The sequence below is a fragment of the Phalacrocorax aristotelis genome, chromosome 15 (genome assembly GCF_949628215.1).
Source record: "Phalacrocorax aristotelis chromosome 15, bGulAri2.1, whole genome shotgun sequence".
In the NCBI taxonomy this organism is placed as follows: Eukaryota; Metazoa; Chordata; class Aves; order Suliformes; family Phalacrocoracidae; genus Phalacrocorax; species Phalacrocorax aristotelis.
This window is the reverse complement of record NC_134290.1, coordinates 9,202,214-9,222,250: the sequence shown is the minus strand read 5'-3', so window position 1 is coordinate 9,222,250 and position 20,037 is coordinate 9,202,214. Positions and strand designations below refer to the sequence as shown.

Here is a 20,037-nt window from a genome sequence, read left to right as displayed (position 1 = left end):
AACCTGATTAGCACAGCATTGATAATATAGTACTTTGTGTATGGGGGGCAGGAAAGAAAAGAGGAAACTAAGAAAATGGAAGGCTAAGTCCTCTCAAGACTTCAGATCTGATTTCTCCTAAGGTCACAGTGAACAATATGTGGTGATTTTTGTTTTTGTTTTTTTTTTTAAGTACCTCCCCTTTATTAGGGAGAAAACATGAGTATTTCTGGAAAAGTTCCTTGCCATCCTGTGGAACCAGATGAGTCCCCTGATTTTTTGAGTGTTCCTAGGTTAATTCTCTTCCCCAAGCCCAGTCTTCTCCCAGTTATGCTTTAGTCAAGTTTTCTCTAGACGAAAGTTTTAAACTTCTAGGTAACTTGTTTGGTATGAGCTGTACAATTACAATGCAGAAGCAGTGCGTATGAATGTCTTCCTTTGTTACCCTGTACATCAAGAAACTAAAGTCCATGCCTGTTTTCTTACAGAGGCTAGTGAAATACATTCTTAAACAAGATACCCCTACTTCTTTGGAGGATGCTTTGAAAATTGTAGCAGCATATATGTTGCCCACTGTGGAAGTCTACATCCTGAGGATGATAGACCTGATCGACAAAGAAAGGGTATTAAAATACTTCATGTCAGTTGATCTCAGAATTTAAAGACACTGAAGCTGAGTTTCAAAACGGGCGAGTTGTACTACTTGCTGAAATCTTATACATGGCTTACATATCGCTTTTTTTTTTTAAATGGCTCTATTAATTTTACACATAATTGCCTATACTTAACATTGAAAATGAGACCTTTATCAGAGTTTTAATCTTCATGAGCCATACTTCATTTGTGGCAAAAAAGGATGAAAATAATGACCCACAATATACAAGGCAAGTTTGGAATTAAGTCTTTACATATTTTCACATACTGTTTGTGCTAGAGTTGTTTTGGGGCAAGTTGCTTTCTTGCCAACAACAACAAAGAAGATTCTTTCTTCCGAGAAACACTTTCTTCTAATGCAACAATGCCCCACATGAGTGCAGATCTGCCCCTTTAGTACTGAAAGCACCTGAACATTTGTCTTGTGATACAGGGTGTTGACTGTTTATTAATATGAAGCTTTCTTCCAAGTTAATTTCAAGTCCCAGTGTAGCAAGAAAAACCCTGTTATCTTTAAATTACATTGGATGTCCTAACTAGAAACATTTAACTTTGCTTGCTACGTCATAGTGGGTGTGATTACCTTTATACCATGTGCTTGTGCCTTGTTATGCTACTGGGGTCTCTTTGACCTGAAGAAAAGGAGGCTTTTTGATTAAAGGAATCAAATTAACTCCTCTGCAAAATACCATTTCTCAGGTTAACATTTGTTCTGCCTTATTAGCACATGGTATTCTTGATAATCATACTGTTTTAAAAACATTGCATAATTGCCAATGAACAGAAATGCATTTTAATTTGCCTATTATAACCATTAGTGAGTAAACACATAGATTTAGTAAAAACTATTCAGGGAGTTTAAGGAAGTCATTTCATAGTAAATATTTTCTAAAGAGATTGGAAGTTCATCAGCAGAAGATTAATTTTACCCAACTGGCCATCAAGCAAGGGATTACACATAACTTTTCCAAAAGCAAATGCCCTTTTCTATTGATTATTTCTGGTTTACTTTTTTTGTTGTTCTTCAGGGAGAGGAATCTCTGACTTTGTTAAAATCTCTGAATCTTGCTGAAGCTGAGGAAGTTGCAGAGAGACTGACTGTATGGGGAACACTGGTATTACAGAATAAAGCAGATAATTCTGAAGAGGTACCAAGTCACTTCACATCATAAACTGTGCACAAATTATTCTAAATGCTATTCTTACCTGGATGCTTAAAAAAAGGTAGGGGATGCAAATGTAAAAACTGTGTCTTCCAGCAAAAATGGATGATGAACTATTCCTGCTTTTAAGCAAGAGGTTGGACTAGGTAACCTTTTGAAGCCTCTTCCAATATCAGTTTATTCTGATTCTGTATGCCATACAATTACTCTTTGTTATTTTTAAAGACATCTCCACACAGTAGCATGACTATCTGAATTCCATTAATAACTTCTAAATCCTGCTGCATTATTATACCTCTAGTCCTACACATTTTCCAGTTCTTTCTTCAGTTGCTCAGAAAACATCTGTTTAAAAACAGTATGGGCGGCTTTGCCACGCACTAAAGTGGGTTGAAGCTTCACAGTACACATTACTGTCTTGCAACCACAGAAGAGAATTTTTGTTAATAGTTGTTTTAGGGAGTTATTCTAGGCAAGGGAAGGAAGAACAAAGGGAGAAGGGTGGATATTTTCAAAACTCCTGTGAGAGCTAACAGACTGTGTGGAGTACGTACATACTACAGCTATAAAATATTTGCTATTTCTATAAAGGGTGCATCTTTACAATAACTTTCTGTTCCCTTGCTTTTCAACTGGTTGTATCTTAGACTTGAGAATTGCTGCTTAAGACATTTGTAGAGTGTTGCATAGTATTTTAATAGAGTAGAAGCCTGAGGGTCACTGTCTGTTGCTGGCAACATTTTGACTAAACAAAACATTAACCTCTTCCTTTCCTGCAGCGCAAAACACAAATGTTTATGACTAAGACACTCATGGAAATCCTTAAATTCCTGTTCAGCATTCAAAGAGGTAAGCTACAAGTTTAAAATCTTAAATTTTCTTTGTAAGTGGAGCCAGGAAGTAATTGTTTTTGTCCTCCAACAGACAATCCTCTGAAGAAAGATGAATGTGAAGCAAACTTAAAAATGTTTGAAACACTTGCTACCCTGCAGGTAGATATCTTTATAGTTTAAAACTGCTTTTGATTTGCTGTAGTTATTCCAGTTGTTCTTATAACACGGATTATATTTAAAATTAACTGTATTTACAACTTCTGTGCAAAGGTTGTTTTTTATTATTGACTTCAAAGATATTCTGAGGCTAATTTAGCAATTTAAATAGTGCCTGGGAAAGTTCCCAATTACTAGAACTCAGTTGTCTATTTAAACCCCAAAATTAGATACTCTCCCAAAGCCTTAATTGCTAACACTTCGAAGATTTCATGATAGAGTACCATAAGAGGTTATTACGGTCTTATTATGGTTTGTAAACTCAAATTATTTACTACAGCATTTGGGCACGTAGTATCCTTCAGGGTTTATTTATTTTTCTTACCTACTGCCTGGCAAAATTCTCTAATTTATTACATAAATCAGTAATTGGTAGAAACTAGTGAAGTCAACTACATAATGAAAGTAGTCCTCTAAGAATAAAATAAAAAATAAAAACATTTTAACAACAAAAAAAAACCCCTGACATTTTTAAAGGAAGTTACATGAATACAAATATATACTCTTATTTTTTTGTTGCAGGAAGATTTTGATATCTTTCTTTCAGTAGAAGAATTTAGGAATCCTTCGCTGATGTCTAGGCTTCTTGAACAGCACATAAAGGCCTATGAAACTGTCAGATCTCTGTCAAAGCCTAGAAAAGTGCAAACAATGAATTGTAATTCAGAAGATGGTAAAACCAAGAACCGTTCTACTGAATCAAGGTTGTATAGACTGGCTTTGCTCCTGCAGAGGTCAGAGCAAGAACTGGGAGAAAAACTGGCCTTGAGAGCACTAGATGCTGGCAAAGTTGAAGATGCTGTAAAAATATGCAGGTAAAATTGCAGAGGTTTCCAAGATTATAACTTTTAATGGGCTTTTCTGTACTATTTCTGATACTTTGCAGAAGTAAGAAGAATTAGAGCAAAAGAAAGGGGTTTTTGTTTTAGGGTTTTTTTTGTTTTGTTTTTTTCTCAAGCTGTGTTTAAGCAACATGCTTATATTGGTTGTATGCAATATTGAGTGTAGAGTTAAGTAGTTGTCTCTGAAAATTGCCATTGGTTTTTGCCATTACTAAGTAAAAAGATTCCCTACAGTTTTATAGCGAGAGATAAGTAAGGCACAATATTAAGTAACTCTTGTAAGAGCTTCTTGGCTTACACAGATAGAAGAAAACTATTGTACGCTGACTCTACATACCACATCACCGTTTCTAGCTGGTCTCTGCCTCAAGCTTAGGTTTTCAGATAATTTAAACTTACCACCACCTCCCCCCAAAAAAGATCAGATGAAAATGTTAAATATATTTCTTATTATTGACATGTTCTGTGTGCTTTGATATACATCTATCTCTAAGATGAGCTCTGTTATATTTTTTTCACTTCAGCCACAAAAGTTTTAGGTGCAGTGGATAGGTGAAATAAGTTAAAAAGAATTAAATAATTTGAACAGAATGTGGCCTTAAGTTAAAAGCCTTACAGACTTTTTTTTTTAACATCCATTTTTTTAAATAGGGAGTTCTATGAAAATCACTGTAATGAAGAAACAGGGAAGCTGCTGTTTACAGCATGTCAAAGGCTTTGTCATATGCTGGGAGCTGACATTCCGATGATCACGCCTAAAGATATGAATCTTCCAGCAGTTATCTATGAAATGGCTTGCCAAGCAGCTACAGTGTGTAGTCCAGGTAATTAGTATCACCATTTATTTGTGTTCATGTTGGGAACCCAACTTTCCAAACAGTATTTAATAAACATGAAAACGAAGTGAATTTTTATATATGCGTCTGTAAAAACAAGTGCTGCAAAAAATTGTTTCTTTTGAGTAGGGCATGTGAACCTTCCATTCATAGTATACTAATGATCTTAATATTTTTACAGATTTACTATTAGATTCTCTGGAACTATGTAAATATACTTTGGCTGCCAAGGAAATTTACAGACAGTGCCAAATAGAAAACTATGGATTTACAGCAAAGGTATTTTTTGCTAACTTAAATATATATTTTTAATACATGTAATGTCTTGATTGAGTAGTGATCACTGTACATACATTTTTTTTCTCCCATTTCTCCAGCAATATTTAATGTTTGCTTTTTAAACAAACAACAACAAAAACCCACACAGCTCTACAAATAAAAATTTCCCTGAGCATGCATGTACTTCAGGGTGAAAGTAAACTGATTTGAGTACTAAAAGCAGTGCAGCTGTGGCACAAGCACAAGTAGGAGTCTCCACTTATCTTTCAGTAAAATAAATCCTGCTAATGAGACTGAAAATAATAGTGATTTTTATTGAATAGCTGCTGCCAGGACTGCTAGAGAGCATAGAGAGCTGACTTTAAAAAAGGTTATTTTTTCTTTTTTAAAAAATATGGCAGGGAGGGTTTGATTTTTAAATGCATGTATTATCTAAAGGCGTTCCCAACAGTTTTGTAAAACTCTAAGATGGATCAAGTTCTTGAATAGTATCTTTGTTTGTTGTTCACATCAAGCATTGCTTTAGGCTACTTGAAATGAATGGGCTCTTACAGTCTGAGAAGAATAGATTAAAGTGACTAGGCAAGCATATTTATGCACTGAGTGTTATTTTTCTAAAAAATGATCCATTTGAAAAATGTTTGCTTATAATATTTGGCCAAAAATGTTTATGAAAGCCTCCATTAAATCAATTAAGAATGCACTTTGGCTGTACAACTAACTGCAACATTAAAGAGAAATGTGGCCACTCTAAGTAGGAAATGTGTTTAATGCTATTGGCCATTTAACAAATACAGTGTAGTAGAATCCATTTTCAAATAGAAGATCATGTTCTATTCCTGAATTTGAAAACTGGAATCTCTTGTACCACTTAATTAGTTTTTTAGTACACTTACTAGCTACCCTTTTTATCGTGTGTATTTTTGACAATATTGTTATTTAGACAACATCTTTTGGAGGAGATAAAGATCCTTATGAAGAATGGACTTATGATGACTTCTTTAATGAAGATGGGATAGTTCTTGATCCACAGATAGCTCTTCCTGTTGCATATGAAACTATTTCCTCTCTTCTGCCTGTTTGTGGTAAACTTACTTTCCTGAATATTGGGTCAATATACAATCTATATTTCATTTTGATTTTTATCTAGGAATACAAATAACTCAGCATGTGTGTAGAAATTGTCACCTCACATCTCAATTAGACAAACTCATGGAAGAAATATCCATTGGGAGATGGTCTAGAATGTAAAGATTACTTTGGGTTTTTTCTGGTTCAGGAAGAATCTGAATGACAGATACCTGAAAACATGGAGAATGCTCTGGAGAAGTCTTACTATAAACTTGCCCCTTTCTTTTACGATCTTCTCTAGACATCTTCTGGTAGCCACTAACGGAGACAGGATTTTATCAAGATGAATTTCAGCTTATTCTAAAATGATTGTCCTTGTATTATAAACCATTGTAGATACACACAACTTTTTGAAAATTTCAAGTACTATAAATAAAACTCTACAGCATTGTAGGTGCTGAAAAAATATTCTCAGCTCTCTAAAAGAACTGAATATTTTAGAAATATTGAGAATATTTTAGAAAGCAGCTATAACTGCTTTCTTTCCTAAGGTGTTTAATAAAAGCATATAACTGCAAATACCATTGCACAGTGCTAAATCTCCTTTTAAAGGATATCCTAATTTGATTGATTTGAATAGGTTTATTACCTTCACGGTGAAGTATTGATGTTGACTGTTTTATCACACAAAGTAGTTACTGTGAACTGTTGGGTTGTATTCCTTTGTGTGTTTGAAAAGATATTTTACAAAAAATAACTTCTGATTAGACACATTGAAAAATAGCAGTCCTGGCTCTTAGAGTTCATGGGTCTTTATTTTATATACTGTCCCTGAAATATAATATTTTTAATATACTTCCAGGCTTCATAGTGTTGCTGAGATCTTGAAACACTGTATTTGTCTGTCTTTCAGAGAACAAGCTGTATCCTTTGGACTCTACAAGCCTGGCAAACTGCACATTTATTAAAGGTATCATGACAGCAAATTCACCATGCTAAAAGTATAAACCAGAAAATGTGAGGTTTAAATTAAACTTACACAAGCATAACTAACTTGTAGTTTTTTAAATAGGTGCCTAGATGTTCCACTTAAAGCCATATTCTAGGGGAATAGCTTGGTTCAGCACAGAAGACACCAGTTTGGGTGGTAATTGCTACCATTCAGCTATGTGACTTTCAGCATGTTGTCAAAGCCTGTACTTCAGTACAGAAGTTCTACCACCAGGAGCCAGGATCCATTAGAGCCATCATCCAAGATGATGACCAATTTCTGGTTTTTGAACTAAAATGTGAGCCTGTATTAAATTAAAAGCCTTTAAAATTTAAGGTTTCAAAGGGAGCTACGACTGATATTTTGTCATAAATTTAATGAAGAAAAAGAGAAACTGCTGATATTAATTGCAAGAACAATATGCTTAATATAAATATACTAATTATTTTCTGGGGCTGTTTGATACATGTTGAAAACACAGGACAGAACCTTCTGCTGCCAGCTAGGACTCCCATCTGTGCAGTGCTACAGAACCTCATGGAGTGCAGTCAGTGTGAGTTAACTCTGCGGCTAATAGTCTGTTCGTTTGGATCCTGTCTTCAGCATGGCGTATCAAATAACATGGATTTGTCCCTGAGTGAAAAGGTATAGCCATGATGATGCTGAATTTTGCTGAGAATAAATCTAGAAGTCTGCCAACTATTAACAAGTTTAGAGTAGTTATATAAGAATTTGATAGGTATGGGAGAAGCTATCACCGTGACCTTTTAAAAATTACCACCACTTGATCAGTTGTTGAGTCATTTTGTAAAAGGAGCTGGTAGTTTCTTCCCTGTTTTTCATGGTCCTCTGTTTCTGGGGCAAAGTATGTTCAGAAGTAAACTTTCTTGTCTCTGCAGGAAGGCCAGGAATAAAATTAATGTTAATTATGGTTTATTATGTTCTTTCACATTGTTTTATCATTGCTTAGTATGGGAAAAGTTGCAAGTAGAACATTCAAGAAATATTCCTTAGTTCAAAAGCATTGGGAAATCCTGGAGGAGATGTTTATAAGACCTTAATTAAATCTGAAAATACAATCACTATAGTACCTCCTATTATGCTGTAAACAACGAGAAGTCGAAGGCTTAGAATTTGTTTTTAACCATATGCTGTCTGTCTTTTTCTTATAATAGTTACATGATAGCAGTATGCTAGCTGAAACCAAAAGCTTTCTTGTTGCTATGAAACAGAAGTGTACTTCAGTAATTATGACCACTATCCTGACCTTACTACACAAGGTAAGAATGTTCTGAAAAGGGTAAGAGTGAGCTCCTTTCTTCTGCTCTGAAGCAAGGGGCTACCCTTCCTACTGCAGAAGCCCATTCTGAAATTGTCCTGTGGCCAAACACCACAAAGCCCATGCATTCTGGGAAAATCACACACTTTGGAAAACTGTAGAGAAGGTGAAGGGAAGTACCGACAGCATTGCAGTGGTGGGAAGGGATTGGGTTCCACAGCCTCACGTCTCAACACCAGAACAGGGCAAGGGTGGGCTGGATGGCCTGGCAGTGTTGGTCTCTGGAGTCCCAGCTGCCTTGCTTCCTGCCACAGCTGGAGCACATATTTCTGAACAGCCTTTGAACAGACACCACCTTGCTGGCAGCCACACGTTGTAGCCCTGGCATATTTGAGCCTCTTACGGACTATGGCTCTTTGATTGTACACTAGTTTCTATGCCTGAAAGGTCGTGTACAGTGGGAGCTTCCTCTTTGTGGGATCCCTTAAGGACTCCTAAATTGTAATAGGAGTCTTTATGATCTGTAGGTATTCTCTATCTTATTTCCAATCCTGGTTTCATTTTAGATTTGTAGACTACTTCTAGTTGAGGGGAGGGTTTTTTTTTTTTATAAAAAGCTATCTGCAAAATCTGCTATATACCATCTTGTAAGGCAGCTTAGAATAAGGGAAGTTAGTTCTAAACTGGCTTCAGGATATTGAGATTTTAAGTTCTAAAACCAGAAATGCATTTTGCCCCCTGTAATTTAAAGGCCCAATACACCTCTAAATACAGCGTACTTTTTGTGTCTTATACTTTACACAGAGAGATCTATTAAAATAAATTCCTAAGGTTTATAGCTGCTTTTTTTTTTTCCTTCCCCTAAAACACAGGTGTTCAACTGTCGTCTCATAGACCAGGACCTGGCATTGGGTTATTGCACAATTTTGCCCAAGGAAGATATGTTCAATAAGCTCTGGGATGTCATAAACAATACATGGCAAAATTACAGAAAAGTTTTGGTAAACTCAACGGCAATCTTATTTCTTCAGCAAATAGAGCATGTTAAAGAGTATATTTTAAAAAGACATCAGCAATATCATATGGAAGTGCAATAGTGTGCCATTATTAAGGGTATAGCTGTTTGAACAAGTTCCTTGTTTAGGGCACCACTGAGAGAGAAGATACCTCTCTTTACCACTGTAAGATTGTGCACAGGAGGTTGCTGTGAATAGTTACCATGATGTAAATCCAAGTATTAGGTTACCTCATCATGACTTAGTCCAAAGCTTGAGATTGTTTATTTCAGGTCCCACCGTATTTTATACCTACATTATGTTTTGGAGAAATTGTTCTCTGACAGCAGTTGTCAAGAATGGAATGAATAACTAAATATATCTATTAAAATATAATGGAAGATGGGAAGTAAAGCATAACAAAGAAATTGGGAGGGAGAGTGACATAAATTTGGAGGAAAGATTATGTCTAAAAATACCTTTTGTATTACTTTCACTAGTACAATATTAACAATATTTTTGAGAAAGAAACTGAATTTTAAAGTAGCATAGAACTGCTGACTCAGGAGGTGGGGTAATCCTGATATTACCTTCTCTGAGGCTTGTTTTTGTTCTACACAGTTGTGTGATCACCTATGAACTGTTTTAAGTTCCTCTAAGGATTTAGACCTCAGGATTCCCAATTTTCAGATTACTTATGATACTTGTATTCACTTCACTTCTCACTCCTTTTAGGCAGTAGCTCTGGTCGGAGTACAGCTTGCTAACCAATATGGTGAAGCAGAAGAAAAAACAAAATTCCAAGAATTAGTTACTGATGCAGAATGGGGTATCCAACTTGGTAAATTTGGTGTAAGTTTGATTGTTTTTTTCTTTTTTATTTATTTCTTTTAGAATTTTATTAACTGATTGAATGTCACTGTATTCTGAGCATTAGTGGGATTTTTAGAGGGATTTCCCATTCAAATGTAAGGAAAGTTGGGGTTCTGTTTTGTTTTTCATTTTTGATTCTGTTTGTCTGCTTAAATAAACCTCAGAAACTGAGAAATGCAATAACCGAGGGTGCTATAAAAGAACTTTTAAGTGCTTAAGTATTATTTGGCACAGGGCATAGTAAACAAATGCACTGCTTTTTCCTGCTCTGAAAAATCTCTGGATTGAAACTAAAGAAAATGTAAGATGTTAACTATATAAGGAATTAGTTTTGATATTATCTAAAATACTTGTTTGGGAAGAAGATAAAATGTTTATTTATCTATAGATTTCTTTCGAGGCTGTATTTAGAAAACCACCAATACGGAAGAAGGAGCTCATAAGAACGCTGGTACAAAATCCCAAAGTAGACACAGATCTCGTATTGAATTACTGCAGGTAATAATTGAAGCAAATCAATTATGTTTAATTGATACTGCAATAATAATCATGCCTACTGACATCTATTTTTGTTTAAATAGATCCTAATTAATGTAATATGCAAATTGATGGGTTTTTTTTAAAAATTATTAATCAGAATACATACTGGTCTCTGGTGAATTTATTAATAAGGAAATGAGCACCTTGATGCTGCCATAGATCTCAGACAAATAATATTCTGTCCTCTTACAGTACTTTCATGCTGGACAGTGATGCCGCACTGCAGCTTTGCATTGAAACACTTCTTCTCCAGAATGCTAATACAAATCATGTTGAAGATGACTCTGCAGAATACAGTGAGAAGCAACCTCATTCCACATTACTAGCTAGAGCCCTAGAAATAATTCCTCTACTGAAAAGCACAACAGACCTGGTCGCTAGCCTCAGCAGAATATTGTACAAGGTAAAAACAACAACAAAAAATCCCAGACAAACCAACAACAAAACAAAAAAGCAACTCACCAAAACAAGTAACAAGAATCCCTGAAGTATGCATCTAGTCTCAAATGCTGCATGTCACTTGATCAGCAGATTAATAATTCCACAGAAATTTGAAAAGGTTATTTTTTCCCAGTTTTGTTAGAGAACATAAACATCAAGTTTGAGTTTTCTGCTTCTCTAGAAAGAACAATAGAAAACATATCTAATTAAAGACAGGTAGAGTCTTTTTCCCAACTTCCCTTGAGGGGCGAGGGGCTTGATTTTGTTGGGGGTTTTTTGGTGTTCTTTCTTTTCATCACTTCATGTGTTGTCTTTCTGCAGTATCCTGACAATTTTTTTAGGATGTAGGACTATGAAGTGGAAGTCTTCTGTCTTAGAGAAGTATTCTACTGTTTCTTCAGTGTTATGTCAATATAGTTGGTATTAAAATTTTAAAAAGTTAACTCAGTTGTATGGTTTTATAAGACAAGTCATATAAGATCTTATGAAATACATTGTTATTTTGCACAGCTTGATCCTTATGACTATGAAACTATTGAAATTGTCCTGAAAGTGATACAAAGTGCTGATGAAAAGAACACCAGTATCCAGCCAAATCAGGTATGTCCAAATATGTTGCTCTTACCTTGCTAATGGCACCTGTATTGTCTATTTATTAGTATAGTTATTCAAGACTCTGTTGAAATCAATTGAATTATTCTATCTACACAGCTCTCACTCAGAAAATATCCTTAAAGAAATAGCGATCTCTACCTGTTTCTCAGCAATGGCTCATAGCAGGGATAAAAACTCTACAAATATGTACCAACTCTGACAAAAAACCATGTGTCTCCAGGACTTCGGTGTGTTTACTGGGGCGGCAGTGAGAAATACCATAGTCTTGTGGCTTTTTTGCTTTTTCCTTGCCCTTTAAAAAATTTTTTTCCTCCCCTAGGCTTTGAGCCTCCTCAAACATCTGGAATCTTATAGAAGAATTTCTCCACCTGTAGACCTAGAACACCAATATGTTTTAGAGCATGTGATTCCCTTATCTCCAGCTGCTCAAACCAGACTGCCCTTTCATCTGATATTCTTTAGAACTGCACAGTGTTTCTGGAACATTATATGTAAGTTCAGTGTTTTTTATGACTAGATATACATATGATTCCCTTTTTCTGCTACCTCTGAACTTTAAAGTTCTACAGTATATATTTTATATTAATTATATTTCTTTATTAATGCATTTTTAATCCCAAGTACTTCTGAAAGCACTGGTACTCCCAAATCACTGCTGGAGACATAACTGGCTTTTAGTCGTGCTAAGACTAAATACACTGTATGTATTGTAAGACAATACATACAGTGCAAAATTCTGTATGCAAATTCTTTTCTTAGGACCTCTCAAAGACAAAAGTAATCCATGTATCCCAATTCCCAGGCCAGTGTGGATGATTAAGATTATATTCTTTCATGCCCAATGGAGGTCTGCATCTAAGAATAAACTGAAAGTTCTTCATTTCATAGAGAAAGCTGCAAGTGGGCTGTGATACTTTCATAGACAGCTGGTTTTTTCCTTGCAGCTGCAGAGCTCAGTGAGGAAACCTTCCCAACACTTCTGTTGATTTCCAAACTAATGAAGGTAAAGTAGTACCTTGAAAGGATTAATTTCAAAATTATTCTTTTTCCCACACACAAAAAAGAGCTTTCGACTATCTTTTGCGTGATTTTGGCCTCACTATAGAGCTTCTGACATTTCTTAATCTACTTCAATGTTTTTCTAGGTTTCACTGGATACCTTACACATGTCTGCAGCTCGACATGTCTTTGAAAAAAAATTGAAGCCAAAGATATATGAAATGAGAAACAGTGGATATACATCAGTTGTTAACAAGGAAACAGCTAAAACTGTGGATACGATTCAGTCATATCTGTTGTCTATAATTAATCCAGAGTGGGCTGTAGCTATTGCTCACAAGATTGCACAAGACTTTCCAACAGGTAAGGTGCTTGTGTGGTGAGTGGAGGGGTGAAGTAATGGGAGGAGGAGAAAAGGTGTGAGAAAAGAAAAGCTAGCCTGTAACCAAACATGTTTTCAGTATTCTTGGATAAAACCCAGGGAAGTTTGAGAATAAAAATGCATTTGTCTCCTACATCCAATTTTGAACAGTAGGCTAGAACAATAGCTATTTTATAACACAGCATGGCTATTCAATACTTATTTTCCTCTCTTCTTAAGCCATGTTGCCTTACTTAAAGTTCCTGCAGTTCATACCATCTTCAGATAAGTTTTCCAGCAAAATAAATATTACAGCCAAATTTAAGCTAGCTTTCCTATTATCTGAACCCAAATATTTTTTACTCTTTAAGTACACGAACTTTCCTAACATTTTAAATAGCTTCTAAATAAAAAAAATTTTTAAATAAAATGGATATTCTGTGTACTATAGAAAGGATTCATGAAAACTTAATTTATTTTCTTCCTTCCCCCACCTTTTTTTCTTTAAAAAAGGTCCTGACCAGATTCAGGCATTGAAATTCTGTCTCTATCTGGCTGAGAAATGGCTAAAGAATACTACAGCTAAGGTAACAGTAAACTGCTCACAAAACTGTTGTTTTGCAGTCAGACACTTGTGTTAGTGTTTTGGATAGTGGTGTGTAAATCGTACCTTAACCAGCCCTCATAGGGCAAGTACTTTCTTTTGGAGAAGTGACTGTGTAAGTGATCCCTCAGAAGAACCCTCTCTGTGCAGTAACTTCTCCAGTTCACAACCTAACAAAAATTAGGCTTAGTTCTTGGAAGTTGGACAAAAAATATGCAGTTTTAAGGAAGAATAATTTGGTTTTTTCTCCTGTTTTGTGCGTTTTTCTTGCTGCAGGAGAATGACTTGGAATCTGTTCCAGCTGTCAGATCAATAGCGTTTTTAATTTTTGCTTTGATTTCCAAGAATCTTTAGCTATGTGTAGTAGTATATATAAAGTCTGTTTTAACTTGATTCTGAGGCTCATTTTTACATGGTTGGTAGGGAAAGGTGAATAAGAATCTCACCCTTGCTTAGAAATATCAAACTTGTGATGGAGTTGTTGAGGCACAATGAACACTGAATAGTTCTCTGATACTTAGTCATAGCTTTGACTAGAACTGTGCCAAAATTAAACTGTAATTCTAGCAGCCAAGGTTTAATATTAAATCTTTTTTCTTCTCCATCTTACCTCAGAATGTCTTAATTTTGCATACTGGTGCATGTGGTACATATTTTATGTGGCTTTTTCACAACATACCTTTGTTTACTTTTCTCCAAAACACATTTTCTTGCTAATATCCTCTGTTTACAGAAAAAATATCTGTAGATATGGGTATGGGGACACATCTGAAGAACAGATCTTGCTACCCAGTTCACTGTTTTAGACTATAAAAAGTTAAGATGATTTTTCTAGTGCTTTTGAGTAAAAGGAGGTTGTTTTTATATAGAGCTGTTGTGTTTTGCTAAAGGATGAATCACATGAAAAAGCAGAAGTCCTACAGAAGAAATTATATATGCAGTATAAGCGATCAGCAACAGAAAATGTTCTAATAACACATAACTTGAACACTGAAGAGCATTTAAAGTCTATTGGGAAACCAGCAAATCTCATCGTTTCACTATACGAACATCACAGTATAGACCAAAGAATCCAAAATCCAACTGGCAGAGATTATCCAGGTGAGTATCCATAATCTAGTTTCAAAGGAACAAAAAGAAGCTCTTCAAAAAATGCTAAGCGAGATAATACTAGTTTGTAAATATGTTGTTTCTACCTGTTTATGTAGATATCCATACAGCAGCTAAGGAGATAGCTGAAATTAACAATTTGGATATGAACAAAATTTGGGATAAACTGCTGGATAAATGGCTGTGTCCAAGTATACTGCCCTCAGAAGTAAGTCATCACTGGAGATTTGGTTTCAGAGAAAAATGGCCAGTTACATAAAACATGTATATTTTTATCACTTGATCAAAAGAAAGGTTATTTTGCACAAGTTGCCTTTAGCACTCATTAATCTATTTAAGGTGCATTTGAATTCGGACTACTAACAATTTCAATACCTTTCTAATATTGTTGCACACTACTGTCTCTAGCGAGAATGATTTGAAATGCTTTCCCTTCTCTCTGTATAGAGATTAAAATATTATCTTTGGTGCTACAGTAAGGTTGTGTAGCCAGCCTAAAGGAGTAAAGGAGTTGTAAATATATTATCCTCATCAAACATTGATTCTAGAAGCAGAAAGAGAATGAATCCTCTCCTGTTGCAACTTGGCTAACAAAGAGTTAATTACTGTCTGTGCAGCATACAGACTGGTGAGAAGGGGCAGGGAGCAGGCATTGCCTCTCCTTCAAAATACTAGTTAGCAGCCTGGGGAGGGTGTTGACTGCCAAGCGTACGGTTAAAGAAAGAACGAACTGATAAAGCCAGAATGCCTTTCCTTGGCTGCATGAGCAGGGGTGCCCAGGCTTTTAAAACAAGGTTTAAGCAAGAACATGACCCAGCTATTTATCCCAACAATTTAGAAAACTCTAACAACTAGATTTTCATGTCTTTTTAAAGAAAACTCAAGAAATCTTTGGAGATGTACGAGAAGATGAAGAACTCCGAAGGTACGTGTGTTGTCTTACATGTAATATGGCAAACTATTGTTGTTAACTTGCAAGTTAAACTATATGTGGCTTTTTGAAGAAACCCAGTAATCTGTGTGATTCAGAACTCACTGTTGTGTTCTTATTTTCACTTTCCGATGACATCAGTTTTGAATCGTCAAATATTTATGCAATGAAATGCTGTTTGCAATAACTTACAGATGTAAGTGAGTGCTTAAGAGTAGTGGTTTGGAGGTTTTTCTCCTCATTTTCTATGCCCTTGGAACCTCTTATCCTTAATCTCTTTTTGACAGTGAAATATATTTATTTGAATGAATACTGATATATCATATTTCAGTAGCTATGCTGTACTTGTATTAAAAACAAATGCATTTTTGCAGAGTTATATATCTACTTCAGTCGCGCCCAATGGATTATAGTTCAAGAATGCTTTTTGCAGTCACAACATCTACCACATCTGTAAGTTCCTAAATCCTTGTTTTAGCTTGCTACCTAGGAAATTTTTACCTCTTATTGAAATCAAGTGTTGTCTGCTTAACTGTAGGGGTTTCAGCCTAAGGCCTTTGTATCTGTGGTTCAGGTAGTTCATGTGTCTGTATGAGCTCTATGTTTCCCCCCCACCTTTGGGGTAAAACTGGTATACATTGAATTTTGCTATTGACTGTCAAGAGCAGCACTTGAACTCTGGGTTTCCTAAATTTATTGCTGATATTATCTGAAAATAACTTCATTAAATGTTTTCTATAGTGTTCTTTAAGCTGGTGTAATACATTGGCTCACTTTGAGTGAAATTAAAGCAGAGTGGTAAAATTATTTTAGCAGAACCTTAACCTTCAGTCTTTCACACTTACTAAATGTATTATTGATACTATATATCACAAATGTTTTTCTTGCCTTTTTAATAGTCTTAAATCTAGGAAACCACCTAGTTTAGCAGTGTTCTTTGAAATTGACAAATATTTCAACTGCTTAATATAAAAGTTGAATGTGAACCAGTCTGTCACTTAGCATGTATTTCCACTAAATCTTAGAAAGGCTCATACTAGACACATCTCTTTCTAGTTGTTCAGCCAATTGTGACTCTTCACTGTATTGTTGTTTCCCCTCCCTCTCAGCCCATTAGTGTTACTCAGTTGACGTTTGCTCACAGAAGCAGAGCACTTAAGTGTCTGCTCTACTTGGCAGATACCAACACTGTGGAATCACTCTTCAAGAAACCCATAGAGAAAGTAAAGTAAGATGATTTTTTTAATTAAGTTGTTCCTTAATAATGATGGTTCTTTAGTCTTTAACAGCCACTGGGAAGAAATATATTATATTTGGAGAATTAATTCTTACTAATCTGTTTTTTGAGCTTTTTAAAGCCTATTTCTGAAGAACATAACTAGATCTCCTAACTTCACTATAATGCAGTCCAGTACATCACAGTCCTAATTTGTACACCTGAAAGTAATATGACATTGCGTGGAAAATATTTTGTTCAGATTGCAGTTACTTCTCTAACTAGAGCATTTTCTTCTATCCATTTATATAGTATTATGTTCATCAGAGTTCAGAATTGGTCCTCTTGCAAAGACATAGTCCTCTGCAAAAGTAAGGAACCAGAACCCCAGCAGAATAATGTTGTTTCTCTGAAAATATCTGTAGAACTAATTTCCGTAGAAAAAAATATAGAATAGAATTTCTATGCTGGTAATCTGGAATTAGGGCCCTTTTAATGGAAAGTGATGTTTTCAGAGTACATCATGCCAAATAATTACAAATGGGTTTCTGTAAATATGCAGCCTCTGTGCATTAATGAAATTTTAGTTGTAAGAGTTACATCTCTTTAGAGATGATCCAAGACATCCATCATTCGGGTAAATGAGGTTTCCCTAAAAAATTACCAGAAAGTTTACTTCATTAAGATCTCCTTCATAAGTACAAATACAGTCTACATTATTTTTCCCTTTTTTTTTAAAGCAACAGAAGGACACTTTTCCAATATTATCCTGAGCTTGATTGTATGATTTACAATATAATAATCACTGTGAATATCATTAACTCCTGTTTTTGGGTGGACTTTTTTACAGGTATTTTCTGAAATGCTGCATTTATCTGGCAGAGTTTGAAATCTTGAATATTCCATATACTTATGAATCATTTCATAACAGTCCTAAGGAAGGAATGATTAAGGGGCTATGGAAGAATCACAGCCATGAACCCACGGTATGATTTTTAAATCCTTTGTAATTTTTTTGCTTGTTTTCTACACATTGTGTGAAATGTACATCTTTCTGTGTAGCACATACATTTCTAAACAGGTGTTGTTCCAATGTACTCTGTCCTATTCATACACTACTCATGATATGCTACTCATAATTCTATTTAAAAATACCAGGGAATACACAGTTACCCCAGAGACTCTCCTCTTTCAGATTGACCAAAAAAAACCAAACCTGTTGATGTACTGGATTCTACCCATCACATAATGTTCCCTAGTACTTGCCCACTTTTGTGTACCCATACTTTGTCTCTTGGCTGGGAAGAAAGATATTTGGTGCAGAAGCCTTATTTTTTTTTTTTTTTTTAAAGTTGCTTGGACTCATGCATCATACTTTAATGTGAGTTAAATATTAACAGGTGTACACCTTTAGAATAGCTGTAAGTTACTTACCTAATATGCCAGGGATAGGTTTGAAGTTATGCTCTGCTTAGGACTGTAACTTTGACAATTACTTTGTGTTACAAAGTATGTTTTGTAAACAGCTAACTTAACACTGAAGACAAGGGCAGGTCAATGAGATTTCCAGGTAGACAACAGTGTATGACAAAAAAAAAGTATACTATTCTATTAAGGCTTCAACAGTAATACATCTGATTTATAGCCATGAAATGGAAGTGATCTGTAATTTTGTTAGGTATACACATGCTAGTCTAATATTTGAAAATGACAGGTAAAAAAAGCTTTAGCCTTCTTACAATTAGAAAATAAAGTCATATCATGTATAGGTGGGGTTTTTTGTTTTAATTCTCCTCACATCTGTAAAATAATTTTGAAAGTGGCCTTTCAGGGCTTAAAGGTCCTGGTAATGCTGTAAAAATCTAAAATTATGCTGGCAAGCAGTAAAGCTTTGTAGATCATGAATGTATATTAAAATACAGTGTGTCCTTGCTCTCCTTTAGGCTGTTAGACTGGTGACAGAACTTAGTCTAGAATACAAAGTATATGATTCCCAACTGTGGAACGGCCTACTACAGAAACTCCTTGGTTTCAATATGGTAAGGAATTTTTAAGCATGAAGTTCTGCAGTGAGGCAAGAAAAAGGTGGTTTTTTATCCACTGATTTCTAAAGAATGTCATAGATACATAAACTATAAACCTACTGTGAACAATTATCGATAATTTACATGGTTACTTTGAGCTCTTAAATACCGAACTGATGAAGATTTGCGGAATTTGTGTTTTAGCAGTACTGCTTGAGAATTTTGATCTTAAATTGTTCTAGTTATATTTATTTAAAGGCACAAAGCCTTTCAAATGGCAAGAGTAAATCCTCTGATAACAAATTGAAAAATTTCTTCATATTATAATTTTACAACACAATATGCATATTTTTGTGGGCAAATATACACACACATGCACAAACTGTGCATATATGTAAGCATGTGCACACACAAAAATATTACCCCTAAAATGCATTTATTAGGATAGTAATCCTGATTTTTATAATTCAGAATCTTAATTACCTCTGATTGTCAGACTTTACGTAATGTTGATCCGTAAGGAGGTAACATGTACCTGGCAACGTGGTTGTGTCAGGAGCAGGTACTGAAGCTAGTTTTAATCTAATGAGATTTAGGTACTAATAGCAAGGAAGTTGGAATCATAAAATTTTCAGCACCATTGTATTAAGACTACCAGAAATCTTGGGTATTTACTGAGACAATATGCCACTACTGCTTGTGTTCATTTAATTTACTAAACTATAAATCATATTTCTATACACATCAGTTACTCCTACCAAAGGAACAGAGGTACCTTGAGGAACTGTAAGTTTGCATCCTGCAGACAAGACATGTAATGCAGTTCTGTAGACTATTGCTAAATCTTCAAAAACACTGTAGCATTTTGTAATGAAACGGGTTTTTTTCAGATTCAATATCTAAGAAGAGTTTTAGTATCAATTACTGGGATCCATTCATTATGGGAGGTAAGCAAATATTCTATGACTCCTATTCTTTTTCTTCACTTAACAGCCATTTAGCATCGTGTGTGTGTGTCTGTCTCTGTGTGCCTGTGTACAGCAGCCATCTATGCCATGAAGTCTTATATATTAAAGATTATTTTTTAATTATTACTTTTATGACAATGCAACATGCAGATGAGTATCACTATTAATCACTGAAATAGCATATTTTGCACTCATGGTTTCTTCAGTAAACACTTAC

The 20,037-nt window shown here is 35.1% G+C and overlaps 1 protein-coding gene across 3 annotated transcripts in view; it reads left to right on the top strand.

Annotated features, from left to right (window-relative positions):
• The window catches only part of KNTC1 (kinetochore associated 1), a 42,223-nt gene that overhangs the window by 17,043 nt on the left and 5,143 nt on the right, over positions 1–20,037 (top strand). Inside the window, exons 30-57 of one of the 3 annotated variants that reach the window (XM_075110685.1) lie at positions 468–602; positions 1,662–1,781; positions 2,576–2,645; positions 2,721–2,788; positions 3,368–3,660; positions 4,339–4,511; positions 4,705–4,802; positions 5,746–5,887; positions 6,787–6,843; positions 7,346–7,509; positions 8,040–8,144; positions 9,016–9,144; positions 9,874–9,990; positions 10,400–10,509; positions 10,744–10,954; positions 11,503–11,592; positions 11,927–12,098; positions 12,552–12,610; positions 12,753–12,969; positions 13,481–13,554; positions 14,462–14,672; positions 14,780–14,889; positions 15,557–15,606; positions 15,987–16,065; positions 16,722–16,840; positions 17,679–17,814; positions 18,772–18,867; positions 19,743–19,799. In XM_075110685.1, the coding sequence (XP_074966786.1) occupies positions 468–602; positions 1,662–1,781; positions 2,576–2,645; positions 2,721–2,788; positions 3,368–3,660; positions 4,339–4,511; positions 4,705–4,802; positions 5,746–5,887; positions 6,787–6,843; positions 7,346–7,509; positions 8,040–8,144; positions 9,016–9,144; positions 9,874–9,990; positions 10,400–10,509; positions 10,744–10,954; positions 11,503–11,592; positions 11,927–12,098; positions 12,552–12,610; positions 12,753–12,969; positions 13,481–13,554; positions 14,462–14,672; positions 14,780–14,889; positions 15,557–15,606; positions 15,987–16,065; positions 16,722–16,840; positions 17,679–17,814; positions 18,772–18,867; positions 19,743–19,799 (3,462 nt within the window). Of the gene's footprint in view, positions 1–467; positions 603–1,661; positions 1,782–2,575; positions 2,646–2,720; positions 2,789–3,367; positions 3,661–4,338; positions 4,512–4,704; positions 4,803–5,745; positions 5,888–6,786; positions 6,844–7,345; positions 7,510–8,039; positions 8,145–9,015; positions 9,145–9,873; positions 9,991–10,399; positions 10,510–10,743; positions 10,955–11,502; positions 11,593–11,926; positions 12,099–12,551; positions 12,611–12,752; positions 12,970–13,480; positions 13,555–14,440; positions 14,673–14,779; positions 14,890–15,556; positions 15,607–15,986; positions 16,066–16,721; positions 16,846–17,678; positions 17,815–18,771; positions 18,868–19,742; positions 19,800–20,037 lie in introns of those variants that run through there. The other 2 variants (XM_075110684.1, XM_075110686.1) reach the window with 2 other exon arrangements.